This window comes from Saimiri boliviensis, chromosome 5 (genome assembly GCF_048565385.1).
Source record: "Saimiri boliviensis isolate mSaiBol1 chromosome 5, mSaiBol1.pri, whole genome shotgun sequence".
Taxonomy (NCBI): domain Eukaryota; kingdom Metazoa; phylum Chordata; class Mammalia; order Primates; family Cebidae; genus Saimiri; species Saimiri boliviensis.
The window spans coordinates 13,304,590-13,323,169 of record NC_133453.1 but is presented as its reverse complement, the minus strand read 5'-3'; the positions used below and the strand labels follow the sequence as shown (position 1 = coordinate 13,323,169).

The 18,580-nt window shown below is 37.5% G+C and overlaps 1 protein-coding gene and 1 non-coding gene across 5 annotated transcripts in view; one reads left to right on the top strand and one right to left on the bottom strand.

Annotated features, from left to right (window-relative positions):
- SPHKAP (SPHK1 interactor, AKAP domain containing) overlaps positions 1-17,197 on the bottom strand; it is a 163,363-nt gene extending 146,166 nt beyond the window's left edge. For 2 of the 4 annotated variants that reach the window (XM_074398926.1, XM_003925454.4), the window contains exon 1: positions 16,335-17,197. In XM_074398926.1, the coding sequence (XP_074255027.1) occupies positions 16,335-16,362 (28 nt within the window). In that variant the 5' untranslated portion in view covers positions 16,363-17,197. The remainder of the gene's footprint in view (positions 1-16,334) is intronic. The other 2 variants (XM_074398927.1, XM_003925453.4) reach the window with 1 other exon arrangement.
- LOC120364411 (U6 spliceosomal RNA) lies at positions 4,686-4,792 on the top strand. Its single transcript, XR_005579673.1, has one exon. It is a non-coding gene; the product is annotated as a U6 spliceosomal RNA (small nuclear RNA).
- Positions 17,198-18,580: the final 1,383 nt, after the last annotated feature.

Here is an 18,580-nt window from a genome sequence, read left to right as displayed (position 1 = left end):
CTATCAGCTGATGTATGACATACAATACAGGATCAATATGAGTACTGAATAAATAAATGAATGAATGAATTCTGTTTTGCCAAGGCTTAGATCTATTTTACACTAGACCTTAACTCTTTATAAAAAAAACTTGTTTCTGTGGCAGCATTTTTTTTTTTGACTGACCTCAGAGGCATTTGGAACCAATTATAGGGGGTCAATGAGTGACTCAGCAACTCTGAGAGACTAGACATGTATCCATCTTCCCAAGGTCCTGGTCACTTAAAGCACTGCTAGAAGTTTCACTGCACAGCTCTAATCCAATTGATCTATGTACTGTCTTTTGGACTTTGAACAACACTGTGGTCTTATCCAAAGGGAAAAAAGGGTATTGATATTGATCAAGGGCCTACTTTCTTTCTGGAAAATAATTTCGTGCTTTTCATATATTCAGTTGAAATAACCACTAGTGATAGAATAATAATTAAAAATAGAATAATAATTATAAGGCATTTTAGAAATATAAAGACCTCTGTAATATTTACGACATTAGAACATTTCTTAGAGGATTGAGTTCTTGAAATATTTGATTGCCCTTGCACTGCTTAGTGAGATAATTTGCTCCTCTATAGAGAATCTTTGTGAAAGTATAAAAGATTTTTGGCAATGTCATTCCCTGGAGAAAATCTGATAAAGTTGTTACAAATTGTCCCTCCAAAGATCAAGTGTCCTCATTATTGCTAAGCCATTTTCTGCAGTTACAAGATTGTGTAAGAAAACAAAAGTTGTATTAATTAATGTACTGAACAATTAACAATTAGTTTCCAGTAAAGTTCTCTCCCCACCTACCTTGAGCATCTATCTCTGTCCATTGCCTTAATTATTTGGTGGTCATTGCCTGTTGACACTTTAAGAGATTGTGACTTTTATTTAAGTAAAATACTAATCAATTGAAATAGCAAACTTTGAGGAAGATGAAGGTTTCCAAAACAAGAAGAAAGTGATGTTGGAGAACTCTTTAATCACATGTCAAACTACCAGCCAATGAGTCTAGCAGAGTGAAAACAGTTAATGTTGGAAGAAGAGAAAATCCCTGAGAACTATAATGTGCTAGGTGCCTCAAAGAGACAGATCTGAGAATCAAAGAATTAAAGAGTGCTGGCGAAATTGATGAGGCTGTTTATGAAGCTTTTTATGAGACTCTTTGCAATCTTGTGACACATAGGGCCATGTTTGCATACAATTTTGAAGGGAAAATTATGATCTATTAATCAACATCTAATTCATTATTTGTTTATTACATAGTTCATATTTACTTAAAAAATATTAACAAAATAAACTACTTTCCCTTATATTACTTTGAAAGAGAAATTCCCAAACATAGTAACTTTGTTCACCATTTAGTATGACACCTAGATCTCCTTGTAGTAAATTTATTTTACATGCCTTTTTCCAGGTTTCGTGTACCCTCACATAATGAAGACTACATTCAAGTCACTAGGTTTTATTCTGCCTTTCAGATAAGTTAAGTAAGCTGTTCCCCTGATTTTCTGCCCACTCTCAAGCATCCTTACCAGTCCTAAATAATTAGGTTTTTAAGGTTAAATCTTGGATCATATCTTCACTTTTCCCACTTCATTTTTTATATATGTTCTTATTCATTCTATAGAAAATATCTTGATGCAATAGAAATACTGAGGAAAATGTTATTAATATTTTGCACGTTTCTTCTGCCTGACGAATGACTATGATCTATAAGAGCTGGGTGTTATTATGGTAGTGTATCATTCTTGCATTGCTATGAAGAAATACCTGAGACTGGGTGATTTATAAAGAAAGCAGGTTTAATTGGCTCATAGTTCTGCAGGGTGTACAGGAAGCATAGAACTGGCATGTGCTTCTAGGGAGGTTTCTGGAAGTTTACAGTCATAGCAGAAAGCAAAGTGGGAGTTTGCATATCCCATGGTGACAGCAGAATCCAGAGGGGAAGGTACCATAGGCTTTCACACAACCAGATTTTGCGAGAACTCACCATGACGAGGACAGCACCAAGGGGATGGTGCTAAACCATTCATGAGAAACCGACCCCATGATCCAATCACTTTTCACCAGGGCCCACCTCCAACACTGAGAATTAAATTTCAACAAGAGGTTTGAGCGGGGACATACATCTAAACTATATCGGTTATGATAACAACTTCTCTAGTTTCGATGTTCTCTGAATACTGAATCTCTTTCTTGGATACTTTTATAGTGATCATGTGACAAAACTGCAACTAATTATATATATTACCTGATTCTCATGAAGTCACTACATTTTTTTCACCTTTGCAACAACAGAAAGACTAACAGTGTAACAGAATGCCGGTCAGATCACTAATCTGATAATTAACACAAGTGAAGTGAATGTAGCTTTTTAATCACTATTTTGAAGCACTGTTGATTCATTTATTTTAAACATTGAAGTAAAAATTGAAAATATTCAGGATATATTAAAACCATGAGTCAGCATGAATACAATATATGGGCCAAGATATTGCCTAGAGAATAATGACTTCAATGGGTTCTTAATTTATTTTTATCTGAGTTTTATTTTTGGTTTGAAATACCCAGATAAATTTTTTAATTTATTTGTCTATGTAAATTAAGTAGAAGAATTATGTATTCAAAATGAAAAGAAATGGGTAAGTCTATTCATATATGCAGTCTATCAAAAATAATTTACTGTATTCTTTTTATGTTCTTAGTTCAAAAGTATAGATTTGTAGGACAAAAAGAAATAAGGTACGTTATGTAACATATTAACACTGAAGTATAAAGAAGGGAAATAATTCTCTTTGTATCTTTGGAAGCAATATTAAATATTTTAAAGTTCCTATCATATTATTTAACTCATTGTAATATCTATGAAAAATATACTAAATTATAAAATGTACAAACTGAAAAAGACATTCTCATACATTGAGAACTTTAGTGTACGCTGATATCTTATATATGCATGTGTATTTAAAATGTGTATGTAATATGCTTAATTAATAATTGAGAAAAATATCCAACAAAACTTTAGCATTCTATATTACCATATATTTATTTTAAACAGTTGATTTTACTTTAATGCACTAATAGTTATAAACTACTTATAATTTTTTATATGCAGTTTTTCATTAAAGTCAAATTAAATATGAATAGACCATAATTTTTATGAGCTTCAACTTGCCACAGGAAAATTATTTTTTTCTGTTACTTTAAAGAAAATGATTGATTAATAGAGTGATTAATTTAATGATGGATATCTTATTTTACTAAACTTTACTATGTTCTGGAGATACTGTGTTTGTTATAAATTGAAGGTTTGTGGAAATTGTGCATTCAGTAATTCTATGAGCATCATTTTTTCAAACAGCATGTGTTCCCTTAATGTGTCTGTGTCATATTTTGAAAATTCGTGCAATATTTCAAAATTTGTCACTATTAGCATTACAGCTATTATGGTGATCTGTGATTAGTTATCTTTGATATTACTATTAAAATTATTTTGGAGCACCACACACCATGGCAGTACAAGAAGGCAAACTTAATCAACAAATGTGTGTTCTGACTGCTCCACCGACTGAAAGTTACCCCTTCTCTCTTCCTCTCCTTGGGTCTCTGTATTCCCCAAGACAAAATAATATTGATATTAGGCCAATTAATGACTCTAAAATGGTCTCTAAGTCTTCAAATGAAAGGAAAAGTCACACATATCTCACCTTACATCTAAAACTGGATATGATGAAGTAGAGAAGGGATATTGAAAGCCGAGACAGGCCAAAAGCTACGCCTCTTGAATCAAGCAGTTAGCAACATTCTGAATGCAAAGGGAAAAGTGCTTGAAGGAAATTAAAAGTGTTAATCCAGGGAATACACGAATGATAAGAAAAATAAACAGCCTAATTGCTGTTACGAAGAAAGTCTAAGTGTTCAGGTCACACAATCAAACCAACCATAACATTCCCTTAAGGCAAAACCTAATCCAGAGCAAGGCCCTCACTCTTTTCAATTCTGTGAAAGTTGGGAGAGGTGAGGAAGCTGCAGAAGAAAAGTTTGAAGCTAGCAGAGGTTGGTTCCTGAGGTTTAAGGAAAGAAACTGTCTCCCTACATTAAAGTGTAAAGTAAAGCAGCAAGTGCTGATGGAGAAGCTACAGAAAGTTATCCAGAAGATCTAGCTAAGATCTCTAGTGAAGGTGGCTTCACTTAACAAAATATTTTCAATGTAAATGAAAAATTCTTACATTAGAACAAAATACCATCTAGGACTTCCATAGCTAGAGAGGAGAAGTCAATGTCTGGCTTCAAAACTTCAGAAGACAAGCTGAAGTGGAAGCCAATGCTCATTTACTATTCCAAAAATCACAGGGCCCTTAAGAATGATGATAAATCTACTCTACCATGCTCTATAAATGGAACAAAGCCTGGATGACGGCATGTTTGTTCACAGCACGGTTTGCTCTATATTTTAAGCCTACTGAGTCCTATTGCTTAGAAAAGTATTTCTGGCAAAATGTTACTGCTCATTGACAAAACACCTGGTCATCCAAGAGCTCTGATGAAGTTGTACAAGAAAACTAATGTTGTTCTTATGCCTGCTTGCATAGTATCCATTCTGCAGCCCATGGATCAAGGAGAAATTTTTATTTTCAAGTCTTATGATTTAAAAAGTACATTTTGTGCTGGCTTTGACAGCACATTTACTTAAAGCAGAATGATACCAAGAAGATTAGCATGGCCCCAGCACAAGGACGACATGAAAATTCTTGAAGCATTCCATATTTTAAAAAATTAAAGAAAACGTTTTATAAGGGTACAGTTGCTATACATAGTGATTCCTCTGGTGGACAGGGGCAAAGTAAATTAAAAATCTAGGAAGAATTCACCATTCTAGATGCTATTATGAACATTTCATGATTCATGAGGAGGTTGAACGATCAACATTAATGAGAGTCTGGAAGAAGTTGATTTTGACTTTCATGGATGATATTGAGGGGTTCAAGACTCCAGTGGTGAAAGTAATTGCAAATGTAATAAAAATAATAAGAAAACTAGAATTATAAATGGAGTCTGAAGATGTGACTAAATTGCTGCAATCTCATGATAAAACTTGAACAAATGAGGAATTGCTTCTTATGGATGAGCAAATAAATTGTGGTTTTTTTTTTGAGATGGAAGCTACTCCTGATGAAGATGCTAAGAACATTGTTGAAATGATCACAAAGAGTTTAAAATACTTAGTTGATAAAGTATTCTAAGTGCATAAACTTAACTGATAAACCAGTAACAGAGCTTTTGAGGTTTGATTCTAATTTTGAAAGTTCTACCATGGGTAAAATGCTATCAAACAGCAAAGTATGCTGCAGAGGAGTCTTTCATGAAAAGCAGAGTCAATCTATGGAGAAAGCATTTTTGTTTTCTTATTTTAAGAAATTTGCACATCCACCCCAATCTTCAGCAACAACCACCCTGATTAGTTAGCAGCCATCAACATCAAGGCAAGACCTGCTACCAGCAAAAAGATCAGAACTTGCTCAAGGTTCAGATGATCATTACCATTAAGATACGTACATTGTAACTGGACATATAATGCTATTGCACACTTCATATACTACACTATAGTGTACACGTAACTTTTGTATACCCTGGAAAACAAAAAAAAAATTGCGCCTCATTTCATTATGATATTTACTTTATTGTATTGGTCGGAACCAAGCCTACAATATCACTGGGGTATATCTGCTTTTCATCTTGTTTCTCTAGGAATTTGTAATAGCTAAAAGAAAAAATATATATACAATAAAGTGGAAAAACATAAGTTAGATTTCAGTGCTGAAAATAATAGAAATTATAATAAGAGGTCAATATCATGGTTAAGAACAACACAGATATTCAGGTCATAAACTTCTGTTGTTATAATTGAGCTTTGAATTTGTTTCCAGGAACTCTGGCAGCTGAAGTGAAATAAAGACATGGGGAATTATATAGACATTATCGTTTCTTCAGGAAAAGGAAAGAAGATATTTAGATGTGGATGATAGACATGTTTTGCCATACTAGAAAATTTTAAGTGCTTCTAATTTTGTTTTGGAGATTTATTATTATTTTTTTAAAAAAATAAACCCAATGCAGTGTTAAGTACAATTAGCTGTATATCATTTTATTCTTGGCTTTATCTCTAAATAGTTGCGTGATTTTAGTAATTCATTTTTTTTCTTGACTTTGGTTTCTTCATCTGCAAAGGAAGAGGTCTGGGTAAGATGATCTGCATTCAAGTCCTTTTTAATTCTAATATCCCATATCCAATGGGTTCCTATTTTCCCAGCACAGAGAATAGCACTTGCTATTTTAAAAGGCACGTTTGCCTTTTTATAAGTGTGCCTATATTGCATAGGTGAGTCTCTTTTTAGGAAGAAATAACTTTAAGTTAGGTGGTCACCTGTCAATTATGCCAAATGCTCCCAAGAATTAAATAAGAGGACTGATCAGCTTGGTTAGTTTGAGAGAGATCACTCAAGAAATGAAAAGCTAATTTCAGAGTGGAAGGAGTATGAGCTTCCTGGTGTCCTGGATATCTACTTCCTAGCATGTCTCCTTACATCCTTTGATTTATGGTCCCAGCTGTACCCCCTGTGCACTTGGACCTACACACTGTTAATGTAAGGAAGGCAGGAACTGGGTCTTTCTTACTCTATTGAGAGTCTTGAAGGTGTCAGAAGAGAATGTCTGCTCAATAAATGTTGCCTGACAATTGACTCTTGAATCTTCTTCTTACTCTTATTGACATGCTACCACAATCAGTGTTTGGTCAACCCCTGTGCAGCACAGATGCATCTAATGTGAGGTTTAGGATCTAATGTCATTGTTTATCTTGAAAATTCTGGAGTCAAAATAACCTTTTAAAATCTCTTAAGAGGCTTATAAATTATGGTGTGTTGGATTTTGTAAAAAAAACTTATAAAGTTATGTGTGTATATATTGTATATAGGAAAGTATAATGTATAATAAATGTATGTTACATATGTTTATCATATATTTAATCATATGAGGATGACAGAGAAATGAAAGAATTAAAAAAAAGGAAAATGATCATGTAGCATTGCACTTGCAAGAGTTAAAAATGTATATGATACAACATCATTCCATCCCTAAATAGCAGAAGCTTGCGGACTGTGAAATGGGCAATGTGTGAATTGACAACAGGATAAGTGTGATTCCCAGTTCACATGCCTTATCCCGAGGAGGAGAAGCCTACAGGCCATAGTATTAATTGTTATTATTTAGAGTTGGTCCACAGGACAAACTTCCTGACCACTTGCACAACTGATCAGGGTGAAACTCATTTCTTCCCTTTTCCAACCTCATCTTCATATCAGTACATCCAGGAATATGCTGTTAGGTAGTGATGAGGGTCTTTGGAATTCTAGAGCAAAAATACAGTTCTGTAAGATCCTTTGGAAATCTTCACAAGCCAGTGAAAAGCCCATCTGATCACCTACCATTTCGACCCTGAGGGCAGCAGGGTCAGGCAGGATAGTCTAGGTTATACCGAAATATAACACAATTCCAAAATCCCAGGGGATTAAGACCACAAAGGTTTGTTTCTATTTCTTACTCATGCTACATGTCTATCATGGATTGGCTTGGGACTCTGCTCCAAGTCAACCTCATTCTGAAAACCAAGCTGCTGGAACAGCCACGATCTGAAATCTGTTAGTCACCATGGCAGAAATTAAGAGAAATGAAGCAAGTCACACATGAGATCTTTAACACTTACATCGGAAGAGACACATATCCCTTCTGTGTGCTTTGCATTGGCCAAATCATACCATGTCACTGTTTCTTATATCAAGAAGAGCAAGTACGATCCTTCCCTATACTTAGGAGCAAAATTGGAAAACTTGCTGAATAGCACTGCTGAGTACTGCAATAAACATATGCCAAAGAGTGAATTTTGTAGGGTTTCCAGGTCTGTTCTGATCTGGTTTCGTGTTCTTGAATAATCTTCAGCAGTTATCTCTGCTCAATCACACTGAATTACTCACATTTCTCAGAGGAGGAACAAATAGCCTTGTCTCTTTTCTTTTTTATTTAATAAAGAAAGAAAGAAGGAAACAAGGAGAAAGAAATAAGAAAGAAATTAGTCCTAGTAGAATTTCATGTGTCATTTGATGGCCAGCATGATCAGTTTTTAGTTCAATTAATGCCTGTGGTAGACTGAATAATGAACTTCCTCAAAAATGTCCATATCTTAATTCCTGAAACTTGTAGTATATGTGCCATTATATGACAAAGAAAAATCAAGGTTCAAGATGGAATAAATTTACTAGCCAGCCGATTGTAATAGAGAAAGGTTATGCTGGATTATTTAGGTGACCTGATGTAATCACAAGGTTTATTGAAAGTAAAGGAGGGATGCAGAAGAGGGGGTCAGAAGTCAGATGATGTGATGTGAGAAAAGGACTCAACCCTCCATCACTAGCTTTGTAGCTGGAGAAAGGTGTTTATGAGGCAAGCAATATAAGTAGCCTCTGGAACCTCGAAATGGCAATGAGACCGTTTCTTCTGTGAAACCTCCAGAAAGAAATGCAGCCCTGGCCACACTTTGATTTTATACCACACCTTGATTTTATATGTGAGATCCATGTCAGACTTCTGACCTACAAAACCATGAGATGATACATTTATTGTTTTAAGCCCCTAATTTTCTGAAAATTTTTAAAAGCAGCAATAGAAAAGCAATATGATACCTTTATGATGTTTTGAACTAACTGTGCTTCTAAAGCCATGGATACTCTAACAAGTTCAAACACTATTTCAATAATTTGGCTTTGTAATATGTAGTTAAAAGGAGGCACATTGGTCTGCATGTTATTTTTATTTTTTAGAGAAAAACTATCTTAAATTATGTGGAAGAAAATATCACCTCTTCTATCTCACGCAGAAATGTGGCCCCACGTGCAGGTAGAGGCTTCAGTGTCTGGATTCTCAGCTGTATTGGGAACAGATACAAACTTTCTAATTCGCATGCTTAACTTTGTTGGCTGTCACACCCTGTGTTTCCATTGCTTCCTGTGGCTGTGTCAAAGCCTCTTATAGCATCCACCCATCTTTGTAGCTGCTTTTAATTCAGAGACCATATTTTGAGAAAGATTGAATCAAAAGACATTCAAGAAAAAAAAAAAAGTGGTATCTTGAGATTACATAGTAAGATAATCACAGGGAGGAACCTTTTTTTTTTTTTTTCTCATTTGCTTCAATGACTTTCTTAGAATATGGAGTCAAAAATATCTGAAATAAACAAAGCTATGTGGCATGAGAAGGTCTTGGAGGACTCCAGGGAGGAAATGTACACGCATCAGAAAACAGAGAGAAACAGTGATGGAGTTGAACTTCGAGTTTGAAATCCTAGATCTCACTGTAAGTCTCTGTTACTCACTACTTGAGTAACCTTCGACTAGTCATTTGATTTTTCTCAGTCTTGGTTCCTCATCTTTAACATGGAAATATAACACTGACTTCCAGTTTCTATTTGGTGATAGTATTATTTTACACAGATTTTTGGCTTTTAACAAAAAATTAGAAGCCCTATGAAAAAGCAAGGAAAAAAGGAAAACACTTCCAAGGGATGAAGCAACAAACAGAACCAGACCTAGGTATGGCACAGATGTTGGAACTATTTGGCAGGTACTTAAAAATCATGATTATAATTTTAATGATTCTGGTGGAAAAGGTAGACAGCATGCAAGCTCACATGAGTAGTTACAGCAGAGAGATAAGAACTATAAGATAAAACTAAATGTAAATGCTAAAAATGTAAAACGTGGTAACCAGACAAAGAATATCTTCAAAAAATTTATCAGCAGAATGAACTCAGGTAAGGAAAGAATCAATGAACTTAAAGATAGGTCAATGCAAGTTATCCATCTGAAAAAAACAAAAACGGAAACAGAAATTAGAAGAGAACATACAAGATCTGTATTCTAAAATATGCGCAATTAAAATTCTAGAAGGAAAAGAAAAAAACAGAACAGGATATGAAAATCATTTGAAGAAATTATGGCTGAATGTTCTTTCAGAATTAATAACAGCCATGAAGTCACAAATTCAAGAAGCTCTTTGGACAGAAGACATTAATAGCAGGCAGAAAATCGGAACTATGCAAACGAAATTTCAGAAATGGAATAAATGAAGGTATTTTTTCATATTTCTAATTGTTCGAAAAATATATGGCAATTTAAAGCAAAATATAATGTGTTTACGGCATTTATAAAAATAAAATATATGATGATACTAGCACAACGAATCAGAGGAGGTAATTTGGAATGTATACTTGTAAAAACCTCACACTGGTTGTGAAGTGGTATGCTAAAATTTGAAGATAGGTACTGCTTAATAATAAAAAGAAACTTCTAAATCCTAGAGCAATCACATTTTTTAAATCAAAAGTTAAATAATAAATCAGTAAAGTAAAATAGAATCATAAAATATTCTCATTTAACCCAAAGCAAGGCAGAAATTTTAAGAAAGAATAAAAACAGATAACACAGGTAGAAAATAGCTAGCTGCCAGACTTTAATTTATCCCTATCTATAATCTTAACAGATGTGAATGGTCCAACACATTAATTAAAAAGAAAAAAAGAAATGTTTATATGAGATAAAAAGGTAAGATATGATACCCTATCTAGAGGAAACAACTTAAATTTGAAGAGATAGATTTAAGAAAATAAGTCACAAGGAAGAAAGCGTATCTATGCTAATATCAGATAAAGTCAACTTTAAGTCTGAGTTACCTGAGCTATTCACCAGAATTGATCTAAAAACCTATCATAAAACAATCCTATTTAGAGGAGTCCATTTAGTATGATGGAAAGCTATTGCTAAAGACTCACTATTTATTGTACTTCATAATACTATCTCAAGCCTGACATCCTTTTTAAAGGTCTGAGGTAGTTTTTACACTTCCCAGATGATGACAGTAAATCACACAGTAGGTAAGCATTTTGCCTCAGAGTAGATAACCAATCACTAATATGTGACAGAACGGGGATCTTATTTACTGTGCTGTCTTCTTTACAAAAAAGTTTCTGTAAGCATACTGCGTCTTTCCACCTCTGGGGGAACATTAAAAACAATACAACCCAGTTCTCTAAGACAAGCTTTCTTTTGGATGGGCGTGTGTTGCTTCAGTTCTTTTAAATGCCTTGATTTCACGCGCCCCCCGTCTTTCAAGAGAGTAAGACATTTATCCATGCCATACTCAAGGGAGAGTCCCGGCTACAAAACAGGTTGAGACATTATAGAAGACTAAAGCAAGAGGCACCTAGAAGATGAGTATATCCAAGATACACATCAGTCCATCCAGGAGGAGGCAAAGAAGTAACAGGTCAGATAACTTGCCCAGGAAGTCTCAGCTATTAATTACAGAACAGGATTAAGCACCAGGTTTCCAAATATCAAACACAGGGTTGGGCCTGTGGCTCACACTTGTAATTCCAGCACTTTGGGAGGCTAAGTCTGGTGGATTACTTGAGGTCAGCTAGAGACCAGCCTGACCAACATGGTAAACCAGGTCTCTATTAAAAATACAAAATTAGCCGGGCCTGGTGGTGGGCGCCTGAAATCCCATCTACTCGGGAGGCTGAGGTGGGAGAATCGCTTGAACCCGAGAGGTGGATATTGCAGTGAGCCAAGATCGCGCCATCACACTCCAGCCTGGGCAACAAGAGCAAAACTCCATCACAAACAAACAAACAAACAAACAAAACCACAAATATCAATATCAAATACATCACTTCTTCCTCTTCCCCTCTTTACAATTATTTGTAGCTGTAACTCTAACACCGAGAAAAAAACTCAATTCAAAGGAGCTAAGTACCACCACCAAAGGAGGCCATTTGTAAACTAAAATGTTTTCCTAGTCATTCATTCATGAGATGATTGTAAGGGCCCATTTACCAGATGATGTAGCAAGGTCCCAGAGAAGCTGCCAGTAACTAATTGTAGTTTTAATGTTGCTCTTTTAAGCTTTTTTCCTGATTGGAAATTTCCTTCAGAATTCCAGTCTCTTCATCAGGTATTCACAACCCAGCAACAAGGTGGACCCTCAGAGTTTGAAACACCAGGACTTTCTAATTCCCAGTTTGTTTCTCTACAGGAAATTGTAGCTCTTGGGCAGTATTACTCTGAAAAGAGAGTGAAACTTGGAAAATGTGGTCACAGCTCAGAGCTGGCCTTGAAGACAGCTGGGATTCCATGACAGAGAATGAAGTTAAGCATACTCTTAAGGCAGTATTTTGTCACTCAACTTGTTAAGAGAAATGGATCAATCATTTCTGAACGTTTTTCAGAGATAGGATAAAGAAGAATAAAAGTGCTGTTAAGTTTCTCCTTTTGTATAAGTCTAAAATCAGTTAACCTTTCCATAAAAACTTGGTGATGGAAGATCGTAGTCTAATATACAGTATTGGGTTGTTCCATTTAAAACAAATTTTTTTTTTTTTCCTGGAACTAACATGCTGAGAGGTAAAATCCTGAGATTTGGATGAGTTTTAGTGAAATGTGTCTGCGTTAAACTTTGAATTGGCTGAAACAAAATGACAGGAAGCCTATATACATTATTACACACAGAGAAAATAAATATAAATTATATTTTCAAAAGTTCACATCTGATGAATTTTGATTTTATCATTTGAAGTGTCACATAAAAATTTTATTATTGAAATAGAATCCAGTAAACCAAACAAAAAGTAAAACAATATAGTATAATAATGCAAATGTTCAGAAAATAAGGAACCCTCATAACATTCAAATTCAAGCTTAGATATAGTCAAGGTGACAAACTATTTCTGTTTGCCTATATATATATATATATATATATATATATATATATATATATTTATTTATTTAGTACTTGTTGGCTTTAGAAGATGGCTTGCTTTTAGGCTGCCCCATGTGTTCTACTGATGTCAGTGTTTGTCCAAATTGTGTACCAAAATTTCTTTTTCCCTCCATTTAAATGAAAGTATGGATTTTTCGATCACTACACAAGAGAAAACTGGACTTGAAGGCAGAAAAATGTTGCGGATGACCTCGCTCCACTACATACAATTTGTAAGGATTTTTAAAAATACAATTATTTGCTTTATTTAATTTCCTTTCAGCTAGGAAATGGAGATAGTAATATCTGTCATAATTGACTCACAAGGATGTGACGATCAAATAATTTAATCTATTACATAACACTTTATAATGCCTTACTATACACACACACTAGTTACCAACATTTTGTTTTTTTTTTCCTGTGAGGGGAAACTACTGCATTGTAATACAATGTGCTTTAGAACACACTGGACGGAAGCCCTTTGAGTCTTTTTTTATTTTTCTGGTATCTAATTTTGTGACTTAGCAAATCAAATAACTTTTTCATAAAACAGATGACTAAAGAACCTCTATCAAAGCTGTTATATTAAAACAAATTTCCCCTTAATTTTTTTTTTTTCTTGAATTGGACTACTAATCAGAAAACGCTTGGATTCTGGATCTATACTGTAACTAACATGGCAACATTTAATCTCTGCACAGCTCAGTTTCCTTATTGAAGATATCTTCCAGCTTTGATAACTAGTGCTTTTAAGAAATCTGTGATGTAATCTACATAAAAGGGAAAATATTCATAGTGAAAACGAATTGGAGTTTTCACTGAAGGAACGGAATATAGTATTATAACTCAAAGAACCCAAAACATTTTCTCTAAAAAAATGCTTTACAGTTTCTAAAGCATAATAGTCAAATTAAGTTTTAATATTAGTCTTCACAGAATATGGCTTGATTGAAATTTCAGTAATCTATGCTTGTGTTTAATAGAAAATTCTAAGAAAATGAAAAAAGCCAACATAAAAAGTATTCTATAATTAATGTTATTAAATCATTTAGTTTTCTCTGTTTAATTATTAAATAGAATGTCTTAAATTGTTTTGTAATTCTTAAGAGAAACCATGATTTATAACCACCGACTTAATTTTATTAGATACCAAAAATGTTTTCAGATTGAACATCGCAAGCCTTGACCAATAACAATTTGATATTTGCTGATCATTGCCGTTTTCTTGGAAAAGCTTGTGTAGAATATACAATCACCAATTCTTTAAAATACAATGTTTTGTGGACAAGTAGCATGACTAATACATGATTTGTCTACACCATTAAAAATTTTAATTTACGTTTGCATATCAATCTCTATGGCTTTCAATTCAGTCTTATAGAAAAGAAATGATGTTTCTTATACTCAGTGCAATAGAGGATTGAATCAACTCATGTATAGGAGTTAATTTGCAAGATTAAGAATGCTAAGACAATACCTGAAATTACTACACTGATTTGTGGAAATTGATAAAAAGTCATGTTCAAAAAGTTTAGTTTGCTGCCTTTGATATTAAACTTATATTAACATTTTAATAGGCTACTACAAGATTCAGAGCAGTATCATCACAGTTGCTGTGCTCTTTATAAGGTTATTTACAGCACTGAGACAGAAATAACTTTAATAAATTACTGGCATAATGTGTTTCTAGGATTTTAGAAAATGTTCCAGAATTTGAACAGAAATATAGTCAGCATTCAGGCACAGCTATATTGTCTATAAAACCGGATTAAAGCAATCACTCTGTTATCCAAAATCTCTATTGGAAGATCAGGACCAGTCAATTCACCATTTCAATTCTGATGCCAATTTGCCCTAGACAGTAGAATAGACGGCTGAAGAAAGTGAGCCTCCAATTTACTTGACTTTCCAAACGCCTTAATGCCTTTGCTTAAATACCACTAGCAATTTTTTTAAGTTAAAAAAGAAAAAAAATCGGCAGCATGGAAAGACTTAGTGGTGGTCGTTTGATCCCGTTCGGTTGGGGCAGGGGTCGGGAGAGTGGAGATAGAGACTTCACTTAATAGCTGCTTCAGCGGGTGCACAGAAATCACCGCGGGCCTTTTCTGAGCCATTTGCTACCCCCGCGGCGAAGGGATGCTTAAGGAGGAAGTGCTTGTGGAGCCGAGAAAGCGCTATTTCATCGCCGAATACACACAGTTCAAGTCTCTAGATGGCAGCCTACAAAGCCTTTGGAAAGCAGTCTCTCTCCTCCTCGGCCACCCCCACCTCCCCTCCCACCCGCATCTCGGCTCCTTGGCAATGTAGTATCACTACATGTGTGCCCTGGCCAGTGGATACTGGATTTTGCTGCTCTCCAAGAATCCGAACTTAAAGTGTTTATTCCAGGACCTGCCTGGTGCTCTCCTCTAGAAGCCAGCTAGCTGTTTGCTTGGGGAAAGGAGGGAGTAAGGATGGCAGGAAGAGCCACGCTAAGCCGCTGTCTAGGACAGGAGGGGCAGCGCTGCAGCCGGGGCACCCTCTCCCTGGGAGCAACAGCATCCTCTGCTCCTGGCGCGAACGCTCCGCGCCCAGCGAGCGCAAAAAGCTCAAACGCCACCTGCCCAACGGGGGGTTGGGGGGCGGTGGGAGCAGGACCAGCACCACCGCCCCGATTTACCCAGACTTTTATGGGAAAGATACAAAATTCCCAGGTATTTAAATTCGCAAAGGACTGAGTTCAAAGGAGTGCGGAACAGGGGCAAAAAAGAGGAGAAAGAAACACACCCCGAAAAACACGTTACTTGCACCTGGCAGCTCCTGGGGTGGCGTCCCTGACCCTCCCCCAGTGTAGGGGACGAGCAAAGCCAAAGGTGTTAAGGAACTCGCAGACTGGAAGGGGGTGTGGGGACAGCGGAGGACAGTGGGACTACCGGCGACCGAGGTCTTTTCTGTCCTGCTTTGGGGCAGTCTAGGTGTGGGTCGGGGGCGAGGCGTAATCTTCTCCATCCCAGCAGCCCCAGACACTCGCTCAGGTCAGGATGGACAGCAAACGGCGGTACTTGGCCCTAGCCCGGTTCCCTTCTGTTTTAGACCTTGGAGTCTATCTCCCCACAAGGTGTGAAACCTCTCCAGGCTGTGTCCGCGGAACGTCCGGCTCCTGGCTCCAACCAGGTCAGAGCAGACCTCCGTCCCAGGGCCCTAGAGGCGGGCACCCTGCCGACCCCACCCAGTGCCACTGCAGCGCGCAGGCCCCACTGAGCATCGAGCCCTGTGGGGCAGTTGACAAGGACCCCTGTAGCTCCAGCAAGGCTGGCCGGACTTACTTGCAAGTGCAGTGACCCCTGTCTCCTCCCTGGGAGCCCCCTGCAAACCGAAGCGCTCTGGGGCAAGTTGGTGAGCGACTCAGCGCGGAACCCAGTTTGATCGACACTGTGTCGGGCAAAGAAAGAAGCGGGTCTTACCTTGGTACCGAGAGCAGAGAGTTGCCATCCATTGTTGATGGGCGCCTAGAGAAGAAAGACGCAAAGTGCAGGCGAAGGGTAAGTCTGTGGTGCTAGGACCCAGCTCGCAGAGTGCCGGACTGGCGCGCGCCAGGAGAGCGGCGCGCAGGCTGGGGCGGCGGCGGTGGCGCCCACGGAGACTCGCTCCTCCCTGGCCGGCAAGCTCTGTGCGCTGCGACCGCCCGATGTCCCCTCCCGCGGTCCTCTCTGATCTCGCAGGAGCACTTAGCCAACGCTCCCGCCTTTCTGCCTGGCTCCTGCCTCCTCCAGGGCGGGCCCCAGTCTCAGATGCTGGAGGATCCCGCTCTACAGCTCGTTCGTGCCCAGAGGCATAGGTGACTCCGACAAAATTTCTCTTTCGCCGCCTGCCGTCGGTCTCCCCTCCCTCTCTCTCTGGCGTACAGCAGGTCTGAGCCCTGAAGTTGTTCACCCACTTTCCCACATTCAAGCCCTCACTCCTGGCAACACCCACACTCCCCACGGGTCGCGCGCCACTCCTCTGGCTTCCTGTCTCGATTTCATTTTTGTTTGTGGTCTACCATGTTGTTGATCACTCAGAACAGTCCTCTCTTTGACCTCCAAGTCTTGTCCCTTTGTTTGGACCTTCTCTCTTGGTTTTGGTTTTCACGTTTGTTTCTTTAACTCGTTGGGCTTAACTGTGACTTAAGTCTTCTCTCTCCTCTGTTAGAACCGTGTGCGCACACAGAAATCTCAAAACCCAGGACAGCGGCCATCCATCTGAGGTCAGCACTGAGAACCTGGGAGGAAGAGCTGTCACAAACTTCCTCAGTTGCCGGCTGGATATCTCCCTGAGCAAAAAATGACGGTTGTTTTAAGAAGAAAGACATTGATAGCAGCAAGTAACTGCTAAGATGAGGGCGCTGTTGAATCTGCGTCTTTTTCCAATTAAAAATCAAATTAAAAATAAAATTCGGGACTTCCAAAAACATGAAGGGTGAGCCAATGTACTTATTCCTCCTAGTAAGTACAACTAAATCCACCAGAGATTATCTATAAAACAGGCATGAGGAAAAGGTGCACTAAAGAATGCAGACCAGCTAGAGATCCCAGGACTCAAGGAATGCCATGATAATGGGTTCCTGAGGTTCCCCCAGACTTTGACTGCAGAAGATGACAACCCAGAAATGTCAAGGGACAGAGACAGGAAAAGCCTTGACAAAGCACTCCTCTTTCTAGCCAAAGGATCAGAACCAGGCAGCCTAGCAAGATAGAAAATTTACGCACAATAATGGCTTTTCTGTGGCCAAACACTGAGAAATAACTGTAGCCCCCTTTCAACTACACCACCAAAGGCCAAGTAGGGAGCCTACATTTCACCATCTGTAGACTCTTTGGATTGGCTGGTGGGGAATGTATTTCTCAAAAGGGAACATTTACACTCATTCCAGACAGAAAAAGTAAGATATGCAAAAGTCTAGGGGGAAGAACATGGCCAATAGGCAGAGGGAACAGACAGTTACTGGAATAGTTTCTGAATCAGCCCTAACTTTATGACGAACTTGATGGCTTGGCATGTACAAAGAAGACCAATGCATATTGTATTTTTTTATGATGGTTTCCCTTTTCCATATGTAGGATTTGGCCACCTAAAGCTTGGACTTCACAATCCATTCTGAGGTTGAGTACAAATCTGAGAAACGAGCATCATAGTAATCTTCTCACTCTCTCCCTACCATACCCTGTAAGTCTCAGGGTGTCCTCATGGCTGTCTCAAATAATAGTACTGATCACTAACACTGAGGTTTTCCTTCCAAGATATCTGACAGGTATACTATATACTTCTTCATTTAAAAATAAAGAAAAGAGAAAAGAAAAAGAGCATCAGGAGAGAAATCACAGTTGCAGGGAAGTGGTTCAGTCTGTAATTTACATGTCACACATTAGAGTATAGTCCTTACTAAGAAACAAGGAAAATGTCTATGTGCATTCCAAATGATTACTGAGACTCAGAGCCTTACCTTACAAAAGAAAATAGAATATTCTTGTGTTTCACAATTGCAATGATCACGGCACCTGCTAAAACAACTAAGCAATGAAGTTCAAACAAATTAATGGTAGATATTTTCAATTTTCTGTGCAGCATGTTAAAATAAACAGTTGGAAATTTTATTTTCTTAAAAAAAGCAAGTGGAGAACAGGGCATTATGGAACTCTTCAAATCATTAGTTTGACTGAAATTTTTATTT